The sequence below is a fragment of the Cryptomeria japonica genome, chromosome 1 (genome assembly GCF_030272615.1).
Source record: "Cryptomeria japonica chromosome 1, Sugi_1.0, whole genome shotgun sequence".
In the NCBI taxonomy this organism is placed as follows: domain Eukaryota; kingdom Viridiplantae; phylum Streptophyta; class Pinopsida; order Cupressales; family Cupressaceae; genus Cryptomeria; species Cryptomeria japonica.
In genome coordinates, this window is record NC_081405.1 from 226,598,547 (window position 1) to 226,624,577 (window position 26,031).

Sequence of the window (26,031 nt, forward strand, 5' to 3'; positions counted from 1 at the left end):
CTCTAGCATTCTACAATGAGCACATCCAGCCAATCATTCAGCGTAGATGGGACAAGTGTTTTGCCCCTGAGGGGTGTGTGTATATTTAGTGCAAAACAGTACAGAGATATAGGAAATGTAACAGTACAGAAAGATGCAAGTGAAAAGAACTCATATGTCTGTATTCATTGATTCCAAAATGCCAGTACATTTAAAACATAGTTTCCTGAAGCAATATCCACCTCTTGAAATAGAGACCCAAGTACATATATATAGATGTCGGTATAGGTTGCCTGGTGCCAACTGTCGGCAACCGTCAAGTAACCACCGACCCCTAACACACTTAACATTCTAATTACGACATGACATAATTACCCGACAACAACAAGTTAAACATTCCTTTGCATATGGCTGCCTTTGCCTTGAATCCTAAGTGGTACAAGGCCAGACCGAGTAGAGTGACACCGATTCAGGATGATGAGGTGAAGGCGGGTTTCTTTAGGTGCATAGAGAAGATGTATGATTCTAGAGATGTTGGCATAATTCGTACTAAGTGGGGAAGATTTGCCACTCTTAGAGGCTATTCAGATATGGCAAAGATGGATATAGAAACTATGTCACAGGAGGACCCACTTTTGTGGTGGAATTGTCATGGTCCGAAATCTTTGACCACCACTCTAGCTATCCGTCTTCTATCCTAGGTTTCTAGTTCTTTAGCTGTTGAGAGGAACTAGTCTACATATAGCTTCAACCACTCTCTTAAGAGAAATAGACTTACCTCTAAGAGAGCAGAGAAGCTTGTGGTTGTACACAGTGCTTTGCATCTCATGGACCGCAAGACACTTGTGTACAAGGAGAGTCCAACGGCATGATGGAATGTAGAGCCAGAGAAGCCTTCACAGATTGATGAGGATGATCCTACCACTTCAGATGCAGGGCTGGTTGGTGTGAGCTTGAGGGGTCTTGACCTTGTGGAGTCCAGCAATTCCAGTGATGAGGAGTTTGCAGATGATTAGAGGCCTCCCTTCACTACATTTTGAGTTTTGACATTTTGGCATTTTGTCTTTTGTAATGCTATTGCTATTAGTATATGTATTTGCTACTCATTGTAATGATGAATCATGTAATCATCTTTATAGACTTTGTGATATCTCATATGACATCAGATATTCATATTTTTAATTTTCGACATAATAGAAATCTCCAATTTGACAATTTCATTTAGCAATTAGCATTCAAGAAATCTTCATATTTAGATTTAGTATTTCAAGTTTTGCTATGTTATAATTTTACTAATTTCCTATAGTTTCATTTGAAATGTAATTCTTATACTGTTATACATCTTTTCAAAACTAGTTTTTCAAGTACTATATGTATAACTATATCAGCACCACCCCCCCGCCGCCGTCACCAAACTTGGGCCCTTTGTCCCCCCCTCCCAGAAACCCGTCCCATCCCATCCCCAACACCCGTGGAACACTGTAAATTAATCTTATGGACTTAAGCTAACCATCCTACCAAGGTCATTACAATTTCTCACTTAGTTGAGCATGTCGATCTCCATGTTAAGGCTTACCTGATATTGTAAAATAACTATTTTCTTGATAGAAATAGTTTTTCCTAGAAGGATTTCCCAAAGTATTTGTTGTCTCTCTTTGTGATCTTTCTTTCATTCTTGTAACGTGTGGTTTAACCTAGAATGCTATTAGAATTTAAAGATCATTAATAGCACAATGACATATTTACTCATGTTTAATGTGGAACTAGTTTGTACTATGGTTAATGTAGGATATTGTCCATAATTCCTTACATTTTGGACCCATTTCGTATAGGAATTTGTCTATGCTTTAAATATTGGTAGTGTGCATTTTCTTCACCAAAGTCAATCTCATTCTTTGTCTTCAACTCAATCTCATTCTCTTCACTAGAGTATATACATGAAATATAGCATTCAAGCTGAGTTACCGAGTTTGGCCCCCTAGACCCCTGGTACTAGTCCGGTCCGGTCCTGGTTCGAGGTTCCGGTCCGGTTCGCCTATGGTTCGAACAGGGTTCGTCATTCATAGACCTGGTTCGAACCAAGGCAAACCCAAGAGGACCCAGGGTCAAACCCAAGAGGACCCAGGTCGAACCCAAGGGTCTGACAGCCCAAAAATGGATTTGTTTTTTGCAAAATTTAATTTTTTTTGAATTCCACCACATAAAAAATTAAAATATGACCCTAAAAGTGAGTTTTAAAACATTAACTTGGCTCATTTTGTTGATTTTGTAACTAGGTTAGGAAAATAAATAGGATTTGGATTGCCTTAAGGCATCATCCGAATCCTTATAGGGCAGGGCCCTATCTATTGTAATTATGTGTAAAACAAATAGGGCTGGGCCCTATTCCAATGTTGTCTGAATCCTTATAGGGCTGGCCCCTTTCCTACACGCCAATCATAAAAGAAACATTATAGGGCCGACCCTATATTGGAATGTACGAAGTTAACAGCATTATACACTCCAAACGTGTGGACCTATCCACATCATTGTAATATGCAAAATGGTTTTAGCGCCCAAGGTTAAATGGGCCGACTTAGAGATAAGTAAAAAGAATGAACCCCATATATATACCAGCCACTTGCAAGGCTTAATATATACATACATAGCGAATACATTCTCCTTCAGCAGTGATCAGCGAATGCTATCTACAGTCAGAGAATATCTCTTAAGGACAGCAAATTCACTTCTATGCATAGCGAACTACATTCCAAGGTCAGCGAACCTTGTTCTAGGGTCAGCGAACCTGAATCAAGGTGCAGCGAATCACCTTACAGAGACAGCGAAATTCCTTGTGGCAGCGAACAAGTGTATTGTAGATAAGTTCTTTTATTGATGTGCATGCCCTAGTTTGAAGACACAATACCACTGTGCATAGCCTGCTGGTTCTAAATGCTTCAAGTGTTGAAGCCGAATTGTAAATATACTGTCTGATTATTGCTTAATCAGATCTGAGGATCTGTTGTTGCTGGGTTTTTCCTTCTAGAGGGAGGTTTTCCCAGGGTAGTTTTGTGTTGTGTGATTCTCTATTTGTATGCATTATTGTGCAACTTTAGTTTTCTGTTTATTGTGGATAATCTGATCTTGAAAACTAACACATTTCACACAAGCAACATGACTACAAGCAAGGGGAAACAAAGATGTGGGATATGGAGCCAAAACATACTGATTTGGATGATTTCACTTCTCAGCTTGTTGCATTTGATGACTCGGATAGCGAGCAAACTTAAAGTGCAAGTGCAAGTGTCATTGGCATTGGCATTGATTCATCTAATGTCAATGTCAATGATGAGGAGGAGGAGAATGAGGATGACGAATTAGAGAATCCATTTGATGATCAAACTTTAAATTGTTGAAAGTTGAAACAATGATACTTAAATATTTTATCATTTTGATATTAAACTTGATGTATATGATGTTGTTATGGTATGATCATGATGCTATGATTACAAGTTTATGTCGGTTTTGTTGTTTATATGATGCTATGTGACATGCTAATATGGTGCATATATATATAATTTACATGTTTTTGTACTAACAAACCCAAACCCCTTTTCATAATTTTGCCGTAGCGGTTCTTCGAACCCGAACCAGCATCCTAGCATTCAAGTATAAGTCACATTTCAATATGTGCTCATGTATATATTGGTAGGATATTTGAGAGTAGTTCCAAATCCCTAGGAGTTCTAATAAATATTCTAGGATTTAGAAGATCTTATAAATTTTCAGACTACTCAAATTTCAATAATCAGCAGGCTCCTATCAGCATTCTCTCAATATATCTCCCCTGAACTCTAGACCTATCTCTCTCCCTATCACTCTTCCTCTCTACCTCTCTACCTCTCTCTATCTCACTCTCTCCTCTCTCCCACAATATCTATACCTATCTCTCTACCTCTCTCTCTCACACCCTCAAATCCCTTTGAGTGATGCTACCCTCAACCTCATTTTGGTGATGCCCCCAAATCCTCATCAAACTATTAAGTCTAAGCAAGTAATAGGCCAATCATGAATCGTGATCATAAAAATCTACATAATGCATATCCCTTGTTGCAAATCTCTGCATATTCATAGTTAAAAATATATTATGGTTGTTGCATCATCTAGGACCTACCTTAGACGCCTTCGTAGATGGGATGCAAGCTCCTCTAAGCCATAGACTTCTAGTTATTGTTTTGAATCTTTGATATCTGTTTGGTAGATTTTATGTCATGGATATCATATTCCATGAGTTTTGTATACATTTGACAATATTATATATCTAAGTGTGCTATTTCCTTCAGCTACAATTTGCGTTTATACTTACATGATCGATGTATACTTGTGTGCGTGATCAAATTAACTTCTATTTGATGATGTTATTGTGTCTTTAAGGTTATTTAATAAAGGGTGCATGAAACAAGTTTAAAAGCCTTATAAGTCTCTAAATTTCTTCGGTTTTTCAATTTGTCAAGTCTTTGCCAAGTCTTTGCTGAGCTTTTTTGCTGAGTCCGAGTCTCATAACTATGGAATATATAAAAAGCCATACCGAACCCAAGGCATGGGGGTGTGTGGAGAGGTAACGGATTGCCATACTAGCGTACCTAAAACCCTGAATTTATACCCAACAAACAACTTGACCTCGAAACCAACCAAATAGGAGGCTGCTATAATAAAAACCTTGTCTTCCTAATAAATGTCTTTCCATGGAATATCAAATGCCTTGATGTGCACAATAAATATCAATAAATTATATTACATGCCTAGTAGTTCCTTTGATTTTGGTATATTTTTATGTGGAAATGCTCGAACTTGGAATTTTTATATTTTGGAATATTTTTAATGCCTGGTAGTTACATTTAATGATACTCTTCAGACTAATATAATATATTTGAAGATCATCATTGTTGATGTTTGGATTATGATGTGATTTTATTAATAAAAAAAATAGTTTTGAATTTCATCAAATACCAAGATGCTCTTCAAATACTTAAATCAAAACTATTTCCAATTATCAATAGCCCTCAAAATATTAAATAGTTAACAAGAAAACACTAAATATTTATTAATCTCAAAAATGTGTAAAAAAGGTAAAACCTCATCATGCCAACAACAAAGTGATAAATTCAGAAAGCTCATCTCGAAAGAAGCTACAAAAATTGCATTGATTAAATATCATCAATAATTTACCTGAATCACACGAGAAGTTTCCAAGTAAAATTCTCTAAACCAAAGGAAACCGAGATCTGTTAGGTTCACTATTGTGGCTGCAAACAAGTCAAGCACATTGATCATTTCCAAAAAAGAATATTAGATAGTATCAAAACAAATTAACAAATTCGATAATTAATAAAAACATGAATCAAATCCAACTTGCAACCTTAAATATTCATAAAGCATTTTTAAATTATCCATTCATTTTTTATGCCACCCAATTCATGTGTGATGATATATTATGATGTACATAAAATGGAGCCCATAACTGGGACAGTTTTCCTCTAGAGGTTTGAAAATGTGAAGCCAAGCACTGATTGATAATGGAACAAAGGAACCAAGCATTGTTTATGTTTTGGGTTTTGTTTGCATGCATCCTCCACCAAAAAATTGAGCTCCTTTGTGCCAGTTCTGCTTTGTCTTTAGATATTTGGGGTTTGTTGAAAGGACCACAGATTTTTGCAAACAGAAGAAATTCTCTTGAAGCTTCATGGCCTCCATAGTCAGAAATAAGAAAACGATGGCAACTTCCATTATTTCACCACATAAGAGAACAAACATGAAAGGCAACTCAAACAGAGGGTTTTAAGTATATTGTATTACAATTAATGTGATGTTCATGATAGATAGTGTTTGAATATATACCGGAATAGTCCAAGATATGAGTGAAAAAGGTTAGCTTGTGAAAGAATATCTCTAGTTCCCTCATATCTTTCAAAGGAATCTCTATATCATTGTTTTTAAATAGGCCTCCAGTCTTCTTTGGATTGTCACCAGACACAAGCTCGTGTATCAAAAATTGCAAGCAATGTACCTGCATGGGAAATATTAAATATATTATATTTAATTATGATTCAGGTGCTCAAAGAATACTTTCATATATTTATATCTTAACAGAAGAAATCATTTAAAATCATTGCCTTGTCCTAAACAAGAGCCACTAAATACTTAAATCTATTGACTAGAATTCATAAATTATTGCCAACTACGAGCAAAGAAAAAACAAACTTTTAGACAAAGGAAGTACATGAATGCAATCCCATGCTATTTATTGTGAACTAAAGTAAAAGTTATAACCATTGCTTAATACTCTCTTATAATTAATAAAAGCATGAAAGTTAGATATAGTTTACATTTAATATCAGAAGTTAGAGGCATGGGGTTATTACAATTTATAACCACTAAACAAATAAATCAAATGCCTTTAAACCTTTTCCTTGTGTTCCAATGTTTCATTTTGACACTCTAACATCAAGTCAGAGCCATTGTAACTCTTTGACAAGGATGCCATAGACTCCAAAGGTTAAATTTCTAGATTGTTTTTTAATTTTGTGTCTAGTTGTTCAAGAAATTTTAACCATTGCACCAAAATTCCAGAGGTTATCATGTTTGTTAGAAAAAGTTAACATAATAATTAAGTCTAAGATGAATTAGATAAACCCAAGGAGTTATTATAACCACTAAAAGAATGAATTAAACAAGTTAAAACATTTGCCATCTGCCCTAATATTTCACCTTGACTCTAATATCATATCCAAGCTGTTGCAACTCTAAGATAAGGATGCCATGGACTGCAGAGTTTGAATTTGCAGATTGTTTTTATGCTGGTTAGTTGTCAGAAAATTGTCCACGGTTGAAGCAGCATTCCAGAGGTTATTATATATGCTAGAAAAATATAACATGAAAGTTGGATCTAGTTTATATTAATGGTGTATATTAAATGTTAGAAGTTATACATAAGGCCCAAGGGGTTACTTTAATTAATGCTATTTCACTCTGACTCTCTAATATCACATCGAATCCATTGCAACTCACAGAGATGGATGTTGCGGACTGCGTAAGTTGAATTTGCAGATTGTTTTATGTGGTGGCAGGTTGTTCAAGAATTGTTTGTAGTTTCATGTCATTTTGAACTTATATGTTTTTGAGGATGGCACAGCACATGCCAACTTCAAGAAAAATATTGTATTTTATATTCCAATCGGGAAAAGGATAAGTCGTAGTCCAAAATCAAACGTTTTGACCATGCCTAGCAGATGTCTTAGATCCTGGTGGAAAATGGTTGAAGGAAGCACATTCAATTCTGCCATAACAAGTAAATTTTTGCCCTACACAAATAAAGTTCAAAGAAGCATTTGCAGAATGAAGTTTTTTCATGCATTGTTATATGCCTCAAAAACTGAAGAATGAAGTATTTGAAGAGGAAACTGTATGCAAGACTATTGAGGCTGACTAGGAACAGCAACGTTATACAATAAAGAGTTACAAACATACAAACCTAGGCTATATTATGTAATGTAATTTAAAAAAACTATGTGGGAACAAATGGATTAATTAAAAACCCTCAACGAGGTTATTTAAACATTCATTTAGATTAAGGGAAGACAAGCTAAGATGAACAAGGAACATGTTGGGGGGATATAAAATAAGTACAAGTTATGATAGGTCTTTCAAAACGCAATCCTTGCAAGAGGAATGCACATATAAACAGATATAATCCAAATTGAGCATGTGTCATGTGCCTTCTCTTTGCTGGTTTCTCAACATATATCTCTCACTCAAGACCAGTTGGAAAGAATGACTCCAATGTAATGTCCCCAGTCGGGAACCTTGGAAAACTATACAATTTTTTTTGTATTTAATGATTATAAAAAAACTGAAAATGAATGCTAACAATGTACAACTAAGCCCTACACTAAATATGATCAGCAATAACAAATTTTAGAATTTAATTTAAACATTCACTCATCAAAATAACAGAGATTAATCAATAGATCTAATAATAGATGATACCAGATTTATCATGGAAAGCTTCAAATCTGATTGCTAATAAAATAATAAAGCTAAAATCATCAGCATTAAACCCTTAAATAGCAAACGATAGATCAGCACAAACTCAGTTCAATTTGCAAATAATAACAGTACCACTTACAACTCACTGTATAGCTATACAAACAGGCAGAAAATTGCAACTAGGTGAATGCAGGGGTGATATACAAGCCTATAAATAGTGCAAATGTCAGTGCAAGTTGTAACAGCCACAATATGGATGAAAAGGTGTACAGTGCAGGTCTGAATGCTGCTAGATATGTACGGCCCAAGACAAGTTGTTGGTAGCTATGATTGAAGCTTGCACGGTAATGAATGGACAATATAAATGCACTGAAATTCCTGCCAAAATTGCTAGTGAAATGTTAATAACAGTTGGAAAGCCAAGTATAAAGTAGGCACAGCTATATATGACCTCAAACCCTCAAAAATATTGATAATATGGTGATTTTCTTGCAAATATAAATCATTCCAGGTCCAATAAATTGCAAAAATAAGCTCAAATGTGATCCCCAAACAAAATCACCACCAATGGACAAAAGATTTCACCCTCAAATCCACAATGGGAACCAAGAGGGTTTTTGTACTCCAAATCTCACACACTAAGTGTTTTCATCTATGAATGCTCAATTTAAAAATGGAATTCAATTCAAGGACAAATGGATAATTTGCTTTGAGAATTTGCCTTTCCTCTATAGGTGGCTCTTTTGGGCTCCCAATTTTATTTTTACTTTATCCCTAAATAAAACACTTTTTGTCACTCTGATAATTATATTTAAATTGTCCTTTTGAAAGAATGATTGAGACCAACTTAAAATACTATTATTAAATAATTCTCATATATTCTCTTAGTGTAAGGAAAATAAAATAGACTACAGGCCTTGAATTGATTCCTTCATTCCTAAAAAGGGGACATAACAACCAAGGCCTTCTACCTATACTCTTTATTAGAGATATTTAAGACTTACACCTGTAATAAAGTAACTTTAGCGACTCTTAAATTAGATTAGTTTATTTTTAATATTAGGTTATTATTAATTTTATTTCATCTTCACTTCAAGATCAAATTAATCATTGATACAACTCCAAAGATCTTTCCTTTAATCTTTTGATAGTGTTATTGTTTATGTTTTACCTATTATAAATTGAGAAAATCCAATAGTGAGAATGTAAATTCTTCAAAGCCTCAGGCTCTAACCTTTGAGATAAAAAAACAAACAGGTCATGTTTGCTTATTTATTTATCCTTATGCAAAACCCCAAAGAACATATTGTAGAGTGCTCATATTACCAAGCTTACTTTCATAATAAAATTTTACTTTTTAGATTACATTAAATCAGAGAGCTTCCCCTACAGATTTGAGAAGAGGGTTTCCTCATCCACATTTCTGTTCCATGTTGTCATGAATGTGAAAAATTAAAACACCAAAATTGTCCATATAGTAATTTTCTAGCTCTCAATAGTGGGACTTGTTGGAGGGTCACCATCTTGCTTAAAACCTTCTTCTCAAGAAATTATGTTCAAGACGTTCCTTTTTCCTTTAAGCACTTTCAAACACATCCAAACCCTCGATTCTTCTAAAGACCTCAATAGTTCTACCATCGAAGTCTCTTTTGGCTCCAACCTTCAATTTGAGTGTCTTAGGCTCAATTTCATCTTTGATGCCTCGAAATTGTTCTCATATGCTTCCCTATCTTTATCTTCCAAAAAGTCTTAACTCCATTTCACTCTCAAGGGATTTAGTTATTACTTCATACTGAACTTGATCTATAAGATCGATGCACACTTATCAAGTAAAGGAAGGTGTCTAGCTATCTCCACCAATTCTTCATATGGTTGTCGGTACCAAGTTGAATGTTTCGATGATTTTTCTCTCAAATGTGACTCCAACTTAAAATTCAACTTTGACTTTTGCTTCAAGTAAGACTTTGGCTTTGAATATGCACCAACGGAGTCTCTTCAACTGCCTCTCATAATCCTCATCTTTGCTCTCTTTGCTCCACTAGCCTTAGAGATTGTCTAATCTCTTGGTCTTGAGCACACCACCTTTGTTGGGGCCTAAGGGCATCAATGTCTTAAATCAAACCAAACTTATTTACCACAATAGTGCCAAAGTTTACTCCTATATCTAATAAAACTAGTACTTGCATAAAAGAATATAAAGAACTATGCATGCCAAATAGAGTAACAAAAGTATATCTTTATTAATGTGAATTTCTTACAACAAAGCTGTAATGTCCCCACTGAAGAGGTGCAAATAACTCACCACAAACAACAGAAAATTGTCTTATTCATAAGACCTCACAATTTTCTGATCAAAGGCAGCAGTTCCATCAGACAGTGATTATATTCTAATAGATAGCCATTACAGCGATCAGTGTCACTCATACCCATATTGATCACAGTCACACTTATATTAGGCAATGCTTCACAACAAAAAAGTAGCAATAAAACTTAAGCATCATTCATCACGGGAGTATCACCTATGCAAAAAGCAAAAGCATACTGATTTAAGAATCAAGTGTGGGAAGTGGGACTGTATTAAAGGCAAACAGATCTCATTAAGAAAGAATAAAAGCAGTGATCAAGAAGATTGAAAATAAAATAAGTAATCAATACTACACCAAAGCATGCACTAGAAATCTATCCATGGAAAACGCTTATGCATCGATCATCTATGAAAGCATTTTTTTCATACCCAACCATGCATTATTCTCACAGTGGACTGAAGGAGCAGCCAATCTCCGATTGCCTTATTCATTAAGCAATTCTGAGCATAAAACATACATTCATTATTATCGCTGCCATAAAACATTAGATCTACCATTCACATAACATCGTGACACACATTCTTCATTATTGCTGGGGTATGAATAGAGAGCATATCAATGACCCTGAATCCAAGCAGTGCCAAGATTACCAAGAACAATAAATGCTGTCAAAGAAGGCCACACCATTGTCAAGACAAGTAAAATACAGTCAGCCAGCCCACTGGTATTATCAAAAATTAGTATCCATTGAAGAGAGACATCAAACAATACCAATTAAGACTTATCAAATCCATCGGTTACTTACTCAAGTAAACGCTTATATTAATCAAGTAACAACCAATTACAAAGGGTTGACAATCAAAATGCACAATTTGTATAGAGGTGCGATCCAGAAAGGGGTATGTCTATCACCAAACAAGGGGACACAATCATTCCAAGATATATTACAAGATCAAGTCTCATCTCCAAGGATCGAACCATTAGGCAAGAAAGAATATTGAAGAAGAACCCAGTCTCCTCTCAGCATTCACATCGACCATGGGAAGGAGACAGAAAACCATCAAAAGGAGAATAGAGGATAGAAATAATAGCAGGAAAGAAAAGCTGCATCATGTCGAACAATTGGAGGCATTCAGTCAACAATCCGAAGGTATTAATCTACAGTTAGCCAGTAAAAGGGAAGGCGACGGGTATGAATATAAACTCTGTTAGCTTGACAATATTTCTGTAGCATGTATTTCCATCCAGCATATTTCGGACTAGCCTTAACCATGTCCTCATAGCAATACTGTTAAAGCAACATGGGCTCAGTATCTTAGTGTCATTGTCTGATTTCAATCTCCCATTACTTTGATAGCATCAAACATCTAGTTGAGGCTATAGGATTACAAATTGGTTTCAGCCATCATCTATTAGAAATAACAACCTTAAAGTGTCAACATCTCTACATTATTAAATCATAATATTCTGTATGAATAGACTCTCAGCACCATTATTAATCACAACATTAGGGCTGGGTATGTATTATAGAACAATACATCTCTAATATATTCAAGATGTAAGCAAATGTTGAACCTCATCATGGATGGAAGGGGGCGAGAGGTAGATAAGAGGGTATAAGGTTACCATCTAAGTAGGATACCTTGGGTGGATGTCAAAGTCCTGCCACCAAGGCCAAGAGGGTCAAAGTCCCACTCTTGGGCTTAGATTGGACAAGCCAAGAACCCCACTACGATCTCCATGCCATTCCCACCAGGATGAGCTATTAACTATAAGAGATAAGGCATGGATAGGGAAGCAAGAGAAGCACCCTACTAAGTAGTATATCTCAGGTGGATGTCTAAGTCCTGCCACCGGGCCAAGAGGGCCAATTATCTGCTCTTGGGCTAGTATGGGTTGGCTTGGTCAAACCTATCATGTCCCTATCTCTATGCTCAAAATATGTTTGATAGTAATAGTAATATAGGAGATATATTTATATACTCTAGCTAACTCTAACGATGTCATTAGTTTTGAATGTATATATGTATGCTCTAGTGTTTTCTATGTGATGGTTGCAAGATTTATATTCAGAAGCATAATGAAGAAATAACTACTTGTAAGTCATTTCCCTAGCCCTAATTTATGGTAATTGTGATTGTAGAGTTTCATCTAGGGCAAAACTAGAAGGGGACATTACAAATTTCCAATTTACATATTAGGGATAGCAGTGATATAGTTATCAATTATATACATAAGCATCCATAAGTGTTATCATAGATCATCATTCTTAGTGTTAAAGAGACTTTAAGGAAAAAAGTCTCTTGCGATTGATCTTTGTAAGTTAATTGTCCCAATTTCCTAAGTTGACCATAAGGTACATTACAAGAGTAGACCAAGATGATTAAACAAGGATCAAACTGCTTACTCTCCCTAGCTATGAGAAACCTATTTAAAGAAAATCACAATTGCCAAGTAGAACATAATCATCAACAACTACTAACAGCTTCCACCCAATAACTACCCACAACCCAAGAAGTAAATAATATACAGTCAATTACAACATAACAAAGTTATTTTATGCTAACTACAGTAATTTTATATAATAGAGTAGAATCTTTGTATTTAAACAAAACCAAATTAGTTTCATTGGGACATTCTATCTAAATAACTCATATCATCTGTAATTGTTAATATTTATTTTCCCTTAGAAGAGTACATGTATATTTCATGATGCATAACTGTTTAAGGATTCTTCTTAACCCTCAAATAAGCTTTACAACCCTTGTGAGTGAATTTGAATAGGTTGCTTGAACAACTTCAACTCTCTATCTTTTTTATCTTTATTTAGCTGTCTAGAATTCCCCAAGGCATCCACCCTAGATTTTGTCACATTGTATCTTTCATTTTTGGTCTACCCTCTTTATTTGTCTGTCCTTACATGTTTCTTATTCCTTTATTAGGCCTTTTTTTTAACTTTATCCCTAGCATAATATTAACCTTCTTAAGCTCATATATAAAACATATCAAACAAGAGTCACAAGGAGTTGTGCTGATCAAGACCCAGTTCTGTAACAAAAATCATGTTAAACATTAGTATAAGCATTCTTCCTGGTTCAACATTAACTCTGCTTGAAAGAAGTTTGTACTGTTTGTTACTCTCTATGTGCAATAAAAGAAGCATTAAAACAGCACCAAAGATAGTAACAAGAAATTCAATCCATGAGCTTCCATAGCTTTCTTTTAGAGTATCTATCAAGGATGCAGATTCACATCATTAAATAATATTCAATTCCAATGTAAGAAGTGCACCTGAGCAGCTGTTGGTGCCACAGGCCTTGGCTGGAAAGATACCCCATTGTTGTCATCACCTCCTCGTCTTGAAGCATTTTGATGAGTTTCAGGCCTGATTGTGTTTGCCATCCAATCTGCTGCTATTGTCCTCATGTCTGATAAAATCCTGGAAATTTATGATAGATAAATCCTAACAGAAACAAATCTGAAACACACCAATACGATCTTACAAGGCATTCCAACCCATCTTTTATATCTATCTCACCAGCATTGAGAGCCTAAATTGTTATTTTATTATCTCTAAAATTTAGATCTTAGAAATGAAATAGCAGCAAGGACAAGAACCAGCATCTAATAAAGTGAGATTTCTAAAGATCATTGCATAGGACATCATAATTACCGTGAAAGATCCTTCTTCTTTTTAAACGTTGTTCTCAGCATAATTGCCAGCTTATTTTGCACAAAATCCTGAACCTCAGCATGAATTGCTTCCCACAAAGCATCTGCAATCACTGTATCAGATTTCTGCATCATTGCGCCAATTCCTTTAATATAGCTAGTGAGCTCAACCATTGCCCTTCTCTCTTCATAAGAATAATTGCATCGAACAACCTGTGATCATTATAAGTTCACCATCCAGTTGCTTGCATTAAGGACAGGGAAAACTCAAGAGTATTATTAATTCTCTTAAAAGTTACATTCAACTATATTTTCATATATTAAAAACATACATGCTGGTTAAGCACTTACCATCTTCAAAGAAATAAATGCATTTATCAATCCAATATCTAGCCCTTATGACATAGAGCTGGAAGCCAATGCAAAGTTCAAAATAATGAGGTAATCATAAGAGGAGTTACATTATATAGTGGGCATCAAATCTGAAGGCTAGGATTTTATTTTATTTTTTGAAGTTTCAATCATGTAAGTTAGCCTACAATTTTGTCGTCTTTCAACATTCCAAGAAAATTAAACATGTGCCTAACTAAGGATGATAAAAGCCACAAAAAACAATAGTGAATCCCTCATAATATCATATAATAGAATGTTAATATTTTCACTCACTCTTCCCAACAAGGTAAGACAGGAATGGAAATGGGTAAGAGTAGATATTTTGGGGGATATCTCTTTGTTTATAGACAGAAAACATAAAGAGTAACAAAATGAATGATTGCAAATTTATTATAAGTCACTCAGAATTGTCGCAGCAATACCCAACAGATTCACCAGAATATACATATTGTTACGCTGTTGAGATCTTTTCCTTTAATATTTCATTGACTCTCTTGTTCAAGAAACCAGTTGATTTTCTCCTGTAGCCAAAAGAATCAACAGAATATTCCTTTCCTGAATATTCCATTGAATCTTTTGTTCAAGAAACAAGTTGATTTTCTTCTGTCCTCAAAAGACTCAACAGAATAGAAATGAGATTGCACAATAAAGCTAACTAAGACTTTGGAAGTCAATGCAAACTCCAAAGGCTTAGTAATTGACAAAGACTTTACCCACATTTTCAGGTTGGCGACAATGTTTGGCTCTATGTGACCAAACAAAGATTAAGATCTCAGCACTATCAGAAGCTCAAGCCTCAAACCAATATGGTATGTGCCTTACACTGTTTTGCAGCAAATTAAAGAAAAAGCTTTCTAACAAGATCTTCTATCTTAAGTTTAACTAGGTATAGAGTGAATGTGAATCAGCTGAAAACATGAACCTCTATGAGATGCCAAATTTTTAGGAACAAGTTAATTCTCATCCCAAGGAATCTAAATCTTCAGCCTCCTTTGGGTGCCAATAAAGATACTCTTCTTGATGTCCGCAAATGCACTATTGGGCATTAATAAACAACTACTTGGTTGGTTGGAACTGCTCATTGTCGAATTAAGCAAAATGGATGACCCAATTGTCCTCTTGACAAGCATTTCTTGCATCTAAGACTACAATTGAGGACAGTTTTCTCTGATAAGGAGGAAATGACGACACAGCCTTCCTGGCTGGTAAATGATGTAATTAATGTATGGTGGTCCTTTTTTTGTCCTTATTTTATTTCTCTAGAAGCCTGCTTCTCTTTATTCTTCAAAAAGCTTCTATATATACTTTCAATAGTTTCCTTATACATACTTTCAATTGTATATACTATAGATCTTTGTTCCACCAAGTTAATGTGTAATTCTAGTCCATTGAGATGCAATTTACTATGTTCGAGTGTGATGTCCCCTTCATGTTGACATCAGATATTCAATGGGATTAGCCTATTACTGACCCTCGTAGGCTAATAAGGTTGGATAGAGGGTCCTTTGAGGGATAGAGCGTCTCCAGTGGTCAGAGTTTTGTAGGTTTGGCTTTCATTTGGCTTCATTTGGACTCCGTATGCATTACTTACTATTTATAGTAAGTTAGAGATGTTAGAAATGGACCCCTGCTATTTTTAGTAAAGGGGTATGGTCATATGCAGCTTCATAATGTCAACTCCGAGTTCAGACGGCACTCAAAAATGTTGAGTAATAATGGAGATATTAATGTTTATTCAGTTTAAATAAACATTAATGGTTTTGAGCTTGTATTATTAAGTTATAATATAATTTTACATTATAACTTAAGTGAGGGTCGTGTCATCATGAGATGGGGCCATTTTGAATTAATTAATGAGGCTCAATTATCAAGACAAATATTAAATGACTTGGTGCACTTTTTATATTAAATGTCATTTAATATTAATTAATGCATTTATGGAGGAAAATCGAACTTTTTGTGGAGAATATATAATGCCTCAAGAGAATTGAAGCTATTATGATTATTATGCAATGAAATTGTTGATTTCTTTGGAAGAGGAAGAAACCTAGGGTTTCAGACTTCCACACCATTGGAGAACGTACAAATCTTCAATGCATTGCTGCTCTGAAGTAGTGAAATATCTACCGAATTGCAGCCTATAGGGAGAGCTTCACTCAGAAGTTTTCATTTAGTGAATTGGTGAAGAAATTCATTGTTTTTGTGCTGATCATTGAATCTACATCTGCAAATCTGAGAGACTGAATTTGTGAAGGGATTTACCACGTGTGGCATCAATCCCAAACAGCCGTACTTTTCCAGCTGTAGCCGTACCATGTGCTGGCCGTACCATTTCAAGAAGTACGATTTCATGCTTGCAGCTGGCAATAAATTCTAAGAAAATTAGAGAGGGGTCGCAGGGGTGCAGGAAGACAATATGCAGCAACCAAAGGGTACATAGACTTCAATATGAGTGCTGGCACATTTTCCAAGGCAGCCGTACACCTTCAGCAGCAGCAAAAAGACAAGGGTTTTCATTGCCAAGCAATCCATTTTGTTCGGGTATGGTGTATTATGAACAGCAATTGAATAATCGAAGGAATACATAGTGCATTTACAGTTATAAGTTAATTTGTTAGTTGCATGCCAAGTGTTTGTGGAAATGACAATTGGCTGTATGTGCACATTTACATGTAAAATTTCTGATATATGCATTTGAAATGACCGAGAGAAGTTGCAATTGCCTCTTGTTCTTTGCTTAGACATTGTAGTGTTAGTTGCAAGCATTCAAATCATATCCCATGCCCATTTAAGCAAACAAATCGGACTGAAAACTCAGATCAGCGTACATAGAGGTTGCATGAGAATTGTTTGACAAAAGTCCTAAGTGTCTAAAGCTGGAAATTTAAGTCAGAACCTGCAACAGTTCCTACATCGAGCATCATAACTATTACATTTTTCACATGCTATTTCATGATAGCAACATTGTTAATTTCTCAGAAAATACTTTCTTTTTGACATTGATAAATCTCAATTTTATAAGAACATAATTCACTTAGCTAATAGTGTTGTATAGGACTTATGGTTAAGATGGCCACAGTTAAACAAAGCATATGATCGAAGCTCTGCCATTTCTATTAAAATATGTATAAGAATTCTGATTAACTCCCAAGATAATACCCTACATTGCATGTATTACCTTCTCATAATCTGAAACATTTGCAGAACGATCATCTGGATCAAGAGGAATAGAATCCTTAGAAGGCCTGGAGAACTTCCATGCACATTGCTCCCAAACATGGCCAATCCACCTGCTAAGTATTTGAAAACCTTCAACAACTATACCATACATATTGCACTTGACTTCCCTGTTCCTTTCAAGATCAATGCCCTGTGAAGACTTCAGAAGTAAAAGCTGAAAAAGAAGTGAATCAGAGAATGTTACAAGTCTGCAAAAAGCTACAGAAGAAAATTTCGGCATTTTAAAAAATGGCATATCTCAACATGCAGAAGACATCCCATAAAAAATTAAGCCATCATCCATTTTGATATACTGTAAATAAGGAACTGGAATCATTAATGTCTTCCAAATTCAAGATCCCAACAAATACAAGTTATCCTCGGCAAAAAGTCACAAGTTATCCAAAAGAGAAATACAAATCGTATCCTCCAAATGAGGGTTATAGGAGTTCAGTGTTGCAGTTGCACACCTGATTCTTTGCAGCTGCAAAACGCAATGCAAAGTCGTCATGTTCTGAGCGGATCATGCCAATATGATGGAGGACAGAATAGTGTCGCTGATACTTGCTAGAATTAAGAAAATACAAGGAACTAAAGATAACAGAAACAAGCACTAATTATAACAAAAGCTGTGGTGTCATTAGAATTTATTGAGCATGTGCCGATAATAACCATATATCATGACCAATGAAATTCAAACACATTGCTGAACCTTATATATTGCAACCGACGATACAACATGGCTTTTTTGTATAAATAATGGACTTATAAGAGTTGAAATGATTTGACTAAAGGACACAGCATTATTTAGATAAGTACTAACAAGAAGGTCCCTACCAGTCTGTCCTGCAATATATATCAACACTTGACAGTGACACTATAATTGATTTTAGCTCATTATCACAAAACTGACTATATTCCATTACTGAGGATATTCCAATGCTTCACGTGGCCCAATTTCATGTGGTGCAGGAAGAGAAATTAAACGACTATGGCTTGAGAATCTCTGGAAATATGAAGAGAGTTCTTTCAGCATTGTAGCAGGTGCAAGATGAAGATCTGGAAAAGCTGGAATAACAGGATCCCTCTGAAAAAGAAACAATCAAGATATTAACACATTCAATATGAATTCCCCACAAAATGTAGGTTAGGTCAAATCAAGATATTGACTACAACAAAGGTTTAAGTATTTGTGCATTCTACCTTATGCAAATCATCAGCAAATGACTGAAAGCAAACATTTATTTAATGCTCCCTTGTACACAAATAATGGTTAATGGCACCATAAATGTAGTTTATTGCACTCAAGGATAAAGGATTGCAAAATAAAACTTCTTTACAACAAATCAGCAAATGAGAAGAGAGATACAAAAATATCTGATTTTTTTCTCATGCTATCTTAAAAATTCAAATAAAGATTGAAACCCTGCAGGACAGAATGGAAGTAGGAATGACTGCTATTAATGGTCATATATTCAGTAAAGAACATGCTTGATAACTTTGTGTGTGGCACAACTTTCAAATGTATGACAGCATGGACAGAGGAAAGAAGCTATGTATTAGTAATAGAGATCTCCTTCTGCCCCTCACACTAAAAGGGCCAAGTATCCATGGAGAAATCCACTAACTCAGCATATCCTCATCCTCCATTGTCCCATGCTACCCTCAAACCACTATTTTATTGATAGTTAATATGACATAGTGAAAGTATCAAACAAGGCATTAAATGACCTAGTAAATCATTGACCAAATGTGTTTACATGTTTTAAAATGATAATAATAATAAAATTAAAATTAAAATATAAAAGAATACAATTAAATATAATTAAATTTTAATTAAGTTAATGAATGGTCAAAGACATGAAATGAAAAGTTGTGACTCCCTCAAACATGAGATATAAAAGGGAGAAGAGAACCTCATTTGAGGGGATAATTTGGGGAATCAGAAGTGCAGATCTAAATGTGAAAGGTTGTGTTCCTTTCAAAAGGCAGAAATAATGAAGAGTTGCACTCTTTCAGAGGGTGCTGATGGTGGAAAGGGTGTGTCTCTTGTCAAAGGGGCATACATGATGAAGAGGTGTGACCTCTCCCTCACACTGGAGGGTATGAAAAGGAGAAAGTTGCATTTGAGGAGGACATCCAAGGGAGATCAATTTGAAGAATAATTTATTATTCTCAAAGGGCAGCAATGAAGAGTGATGACTCATTTCTTATGAAGAGGTGTGACTTCCCACAAATGAAGATATAAAGAGGAGATTAATTCAATTGAGAAGGGGAATTGGAGGAACCATCCATAAGATCAAAGAAGAAAAGAACGTCAATGGATCAATATCTAATATCAGAATTAATAAGGGTGAAAATTAGCAGACTTTGATATTTACAAGAGCAAGATTCAGGGCAATCCCAAAAGGGGACATTACACTAGTTTGTTGTCAACGTTTCAATGAAATCTATGGATGATAAATGTATAAATAAAGAGTGATTATTATGCTTCCAACATTGGTTACTAATACTTGTACATGCATACTGAGTCAAAAACACTAGGAGTAGGAAAAATCTTGTGTTAAGTGCTTGAACTGATGGAAAATGAGACATGGAGGACCATAGCATGGAACATAGTTAGTTCAAATTGAGCATGTTGATATCAGTTACAACTTACATGAGTCTTGTTATGGATCAAGATGGGGATTGACCTAAGAATGATTAACATGATTTTTACATGTCATGAACAGATCACACAAAGTCTAGCTAGGAAAGGAGCGCCCTTGTGTGAAATCGTTTATTTTAAGAGACTTAAACCATTTGTGCAAACTAACCTATCGTGATGTTCCATGCCGTATACTCTAATTACCACCTAGTTGTGTAGTAATTAGCTGTCTTGGTGGAGCTTAAATGGTAGTGATGACTTAGTCACCTGTGAGGGCTGCAAGTTTCAATTGAACGTATATGTCTTATACCAAAGTATCATATGGTAAAGTAGGTTGAGTCGTGTCAGACACTTATATCAGATCTGCTAAAGGCATTGTGATATGATAACATAAGTCTAATTGTTTAAGGGATTCCAAGTACAATTGGCCAGCCATGGAGAAAGTCATTAGAAGCATGTTTCTAATAAAAGAATGCTTGATGGAAGTCTGATCCCTTGCTTACCACAATTGCTTGAGCAAGCATGTACCAATACTAACAAAATAGTTAGTTCCCATCATCATTTGTTCTACAGATGAAAGAGAACCTAATTTTGACAGCAATTTCAAAATAAGAGAACAAGTAATGTTTAATAGATAGTTAAAAAACTGAAAAAGGTGAGTAGAATTTTTATTTAATGCATATTCTTTTAATTAATGTACAATAACTGGTGACCTAACACATAATCATTTGGACATAATTAGTTACAGAACAAAAAATTGTTAGCATAAATAGCAGCATACAAAAGGAACTTCAAAAAAATCATCAGCTTTGAGAAACTTACCTTGAATATGTTAATGAGGCGAGTTATCTTTATTTTTTTAAATATTGTGTCCCCTTCCTTTTCAGATGATGTTGCTAAAACCACAAGAACAGGTAGCACTCTCAGAAGAGCATGACGCTCTGAGAATAACAGAGCAGAGACTGTCTCCAATGATTCGATGCAAAAAATGATAAGCATCTGAAGTATGTCCTCAATACTACTCAGAGTCAAGATAACATATAAACAAGCATTGATAATACTGTAAGACCAAGGAAGCTGAACAGAAGATTGATTATAAAGATAAAAATGAGTTTCTGTAATTGTATAGGATACTTATTCACTCGAAAGAGTTCCACCTGTATGTTCAGTAGAATAGCCCATCTTGTACTCAGAAATATCTGTAAGTAATGTTTAAGAACAATCATAAACAACTCAGAATAGGCATCTCCAGAACTGAAATAATCAACATCAACAAATCGTTAAAAGAACTGACATTATCAAAAATTTAAGATAATATTGTAATTAATCTCCCAGGAACTGTAGCAAAAGATCTATGCGGAATCCAAGTGTACGTTTCTTACACAATGAAAAACTTTAAGAGTCAAGGATGGCCACAAGACAACTAAGTTGATCACAAGTATCATAGCTTTTGCACTATTCTAATTATAAGCAAAATTGGGAAAGCAAATTAAGCGTTTGACCTGCAAATCATCCAACTCCTCCCTCATTGAATCTGTATCTTGCCATTGGCTACTAACTTGTGTGAATGTCCTGAGCAATCATAGATGGCAAACATAGAAATATGGCTAATCAATGTCCATGTTGTTATATTGTCTATACAAGCCACATATGAACATATCGTATAGACTAAAAAAATTTCAAAACCTTCAAAATTCAAAGATACTGTACTTTCCAAGTGCATGTTATTATAATCATTACTACCAGTTGGAAGATTTCATTCTATAGTGCTTAATAATTAGCTTGTAAAGAATATTAAACAGCTTTGTGAATAGAATGTGAAATGAATGATTAGGATTCTTCAAAAAGGTCGCCTCAATGAGCATCCAATAAATTTAATTATAAGTGATATAGCAATATACTGTTATCATATTTCCATAGGTAAAATACACAGAAAACCAATATAATTTCTTTCTTCTTTAATTGTGTCTCAAGTAGAATAACTGTTATACTTATACCGATACTGAAGGTGCAGCTTCTTTACTAGTCATGGCAATTGGTTGCTACTCAATTGTTTACAACTGTCTACTGCAGAGTAAACAGATTATATATGCATAAATTATTTATACCAGAGTTGCAGAGTAATTTCAATGAAGCTACAAAATGATATCTCGATTAAATTTTACTTATCTCATGTATGCTCTTATAAAAAAAACTAGGTAATTCCAACATGTGGCCCCTTTCCCTGACTACAAAAGTTCTATATAGCTTCCCAATGATTGCCAAGCAACTGAAAAAACTATTTCTTCATAGCTTCCACAAGCTGAAAAAGCATTAACATATCCATCGATGATAATCAATAAGTATGTTGACCTCAATAGCAAAATTTGATAAATTTAAGTTTTGTGCTTCTTCTACTAAGAGCCTCCTACATAGAAATTTGTCCAATTGTCATCCAATATTGAATTGTTCGCCTCATGAGTTTGACAATTGAAAATTTTAGTCTTTGTGAGGTTATTAACCTTACAAGAGTCTCAATCTCAAACATGATTGATGAAGGGAAAATGGTCGGATGTTTTGTTCAGATATTCAAGTTGGTTGATTCTTCACAATGCTTGACTCTAGTGTTGAATAAGATTAGTAAAGGCCGATGAACTGGAGATGGGCTCTTTCTGGGTACATTCAAAAAGTTCGAGTGTTCATCAATTTCGAAGTTGACAAGTTCCGAAATGGAAAAAGGGGGCCGATATGAAGTTGCAATAAAATGGTGATATATCTCCTTTATCACCTAGCGTCTTATCAAATTCGCGAAGTGTTGTACATTGGTTTTGATTAAAGCCAAGATGATCAGCTGATAATAATATTGATGACGATATGCAAGCATTGATAGGGTGGAAATGAGTATTTTAAAGCAAAATATTAATTCTTAAAAACACCAATGCTTAAGTCATGTTTATAGCATGTGAATTATATTATCAATAATCATTGATGCTTTAATTAATAAAGCAATAATGGATTCGGTGTTTTGCAAAAGACTTCCAAATGACCAATTTTGTGTCAAGACGAATCAGTGTTTTAAATATTCATAACTTACCAAGTCTATCAAGTGTCATTTCCATCTCCATCGGCTACATCAGCAAGTTGGACACGTCAACAAGTTTTAAGCTTATACAATCCACCGAATGATGAAGGCCACGAAAATTGAAAAAAAAGGTGGTTGGTTTTAAGAGAAAGAAAAACAATATGTTTGTATCCAGCATATATCCAACCTTATCGGCAACTTGTGCCTTTTCCTTAAGCTATCGATGAAGTTAAGATTGGCTCAAAACACTCGAGTCATCCCATTATCCACTTTAACCGGCAGCTTACTTGGTTTCAAGTTCGGGTTTCTCAAACAACTTGATGGATCGATACATGAAGTTGTAGATGGTGAATATACTCAATCTCATCGGTAAGTTGACCAAGTCGATGAAGTAGCCAAGACATTTTTCTGTTTCCTTCGGCAACTTATGGCTTCTTCCTAAATCGCCGATGAATCAAGTGATTCAACCAATGTCTAACTCCAATTTCTAACCGACTCATGAAGGATAATGGCAAAATTACCAATCATCGGCTAGTTGGCCAAAGTAATATGGTAACCGATACAGTTGAAGTTCTATTCTCATCGGCAACATGGGAGAGTTTTGAAAGATGGCGTCTCCTCCATTGGTTTCGTTTTAACCTCTCCTCCGTGAACATGAAGAAATGTAAGTCTTGCACAGGAGATATGCATGCACTGCGCGGGCCTAGTCAGATGTATTTGATTTCTCTCAGAGAAAACACTCTCATAGAAAGCCGTGAATCGCAAGATGCTAGAAGTGGATGGGTCGATATGATTATTCATGCTTAAAGCCGAGTCATGGGTCAGTCTTCAACAAACAACATCTCATGGCATATTCAGTGTGCAAAATGGATTTGTTGAAGATGCTATAGAAACTTTGAAGCAAATGCAATTAGCAGGGGTTCAACCATATTCTGTAACCACGTTGATATCTCCCTTGCCCACGAGTTTGGAATATAACTCAAAGAAATGTGATCTAATGACAAGCAAATATATTTGTTTGAATGTCTCAAAGACACGTCATCTCAAAGAAGTAAAAACAGTAATCATGGCAATACATACACAACCTTTGCTTGAAAGGGGTTTTTGAAACTTGAAGCAGATACAAATGACAAGTGTAAAGCCAAGACCCACAACCATTACTCGCATTCTCTCTGCTCGTGAATGTAGGGGAACTTATGAACAGGTTTTGGACATTTATTGAAACATAATAATGGGAGATTCAGTCAGATATTATAGCTGGTATGTCACGGCAGATATACATGCAAAAAAAAAAAAATATGGAATCACCAACAATGCACTTGAGTTATATGATCAAATGCTCCAAGAAGATATTATTTCCGGGAAGGTAGCAAAACGAATGCAGACTGTGAACAAAATGGATTTATCGAAAAGATTTTAGAAACTTTCCAGCAAATAACATTCGGCCAGTAGAAGTATATGTGACGACTTGCTCACTTGGTGCATGCGGATTCTCTATAAATATGAATTGATAATGTTAAAAAAAAAACTTTATAAACCTTCAAGGAAAACACAATTGTCAAAATTTTTAAGGTGATTGCCATGCCTCTATAAGTCGTGAAGAATTATTTTCTGAAACATCTCAAAGTCAAAGTTCCAGCTACATCAGTGTAAGAATGTGCAGAAATATCATCATGAAGTATAAAGCTCAAGATTATGAATATGCTCCAATGGTTGACACTATGCTTCCCGAGGTTCTTGATACTAAAATAGGGCATATCAACCTGCAGGACATTCGAAAATCACTAACAGAAGGAGATAGATCGAAATTGTCCCGCAGGATAGCTAACAACGGGTTGGTTGATGCAGCTTGTTTTCCCATAGCAGTGCAATCTTCACAGCTGGTGGTAGAATGTCCAAGAGGATATAACCCTGATGCCAGAGAAATAAGGACTGTTGATGGACATCTGATGGCTAAGCTAGATGGAATTTCCATTGCCATTGTTCTCCAACTGCCATACAAGGAGAAGTTCACTTGCATTGATAAGCAGAAGGCTTACAAGTATTTCAGTGACAATAGAAGTAAATGCTTGAATAACTTAGCCAAAGAATGGATGGTGACATCATGAGGAGGACAATCTCAGCTTCCTAAGACACTTCACCGCTCTCTTTTTATTAAGGAGATCTTTCATCTGATAGTCCTACTTCACAGAATAACAGGCAGCCCTGATTCTACTGAATTCGAAATGTGGATGTACCTTTTTCATCACAATCATATCAGCAGGAAAACAATTCATTGATTGGGGCCGTCTTATTAGTGATTGCATACATAATCAGTTGATCCATTTCAAGACAAGTCAACGCTTTCACATGTCTTTCGATTTGATAGTAAAGGATATATTAAGATCATGGCCAGGTTTGAGTACAACTAGTGTTCTAAATCCAGAAACACAGATTTGCAACTACTACAAGCAGTTGCAATTAGAGGAGAGCTTTGTGCATTTCAGACAAGTGAATGATGCCTTTACAATGCTATCAGTGAGGCTACTTCAAGGAAATACAGCTATGAGAATATCAAAAGAAGCAATAACATTGATAAAGAAGTACGGAAGTTACTTCATTCAATTTCCAAAATTCACCTACCTCCGAGTAGGGGGATTTGATGGCTATCCTTATAGGTTACCAAGGTATGTGGATGATAAGCTCTTCTTGATCAAGCTTTGTAGATAGCTAATGTCGGTCCAGAAGAA

At 35.3% G+C, this 26,031-nt stretch overlaps 1 protein-coding gene across 5 annotated transcripts in view; it reads right to left on the reverse strand.

Moving 5' to 3' along the window:
- Window positions 1–26,031, reverse strand: part of LOC131074633 (protein PIR) — a 316,612-nt gene that overhangs the window by 177,619 nt on the left and 112,962 nt on the right. For all 5 annotated transcript variants that reach the window (XM_058011289.2, XM_058011287.2, XM_058011288.2 and 2 more), the window contains 10 exons: window positions 21,744–21,813; window positions 21,376–21,440; window positions 21,064–21,259; window positions 18,530–18,681; window positions 18,065–18,158; window positions 17,554–17,769; window positions 13,984–14,195; window positions 13,602–13,749; window positions 5,857–6,025; window positions 5,188–5,264 (listed from right to left, as the gene is read on the reverse strand). In XM_058011289.2, the coding sequence (XP_057867272.2) occupies window positions 5,188–5,264; window positions 5,857–6,025; window positions 13,602–13,749; window positions 13,984–14,195; window positions 17,554–17,769; window positions 18,065–18,158; window positions 18,530–18,681; window positions 21,064–21,259; window positions 21,376–21,440; window positions 21,744–21,813 (1,399 nt within the window). The remainder of the gene's footprint in view (window positions 1–5,187; window positions 5,265–5,856; window positions 6,026–13,601; window positions 13,750–13,983; window positions 14,196–17,553; window positions 17,770–18,064; window positions 18,159–18,529; window positions 18,682–21,063; window positions 21,260–21,375; window positions 21,441–21,743; window positions 21,814–26,031) is intronic.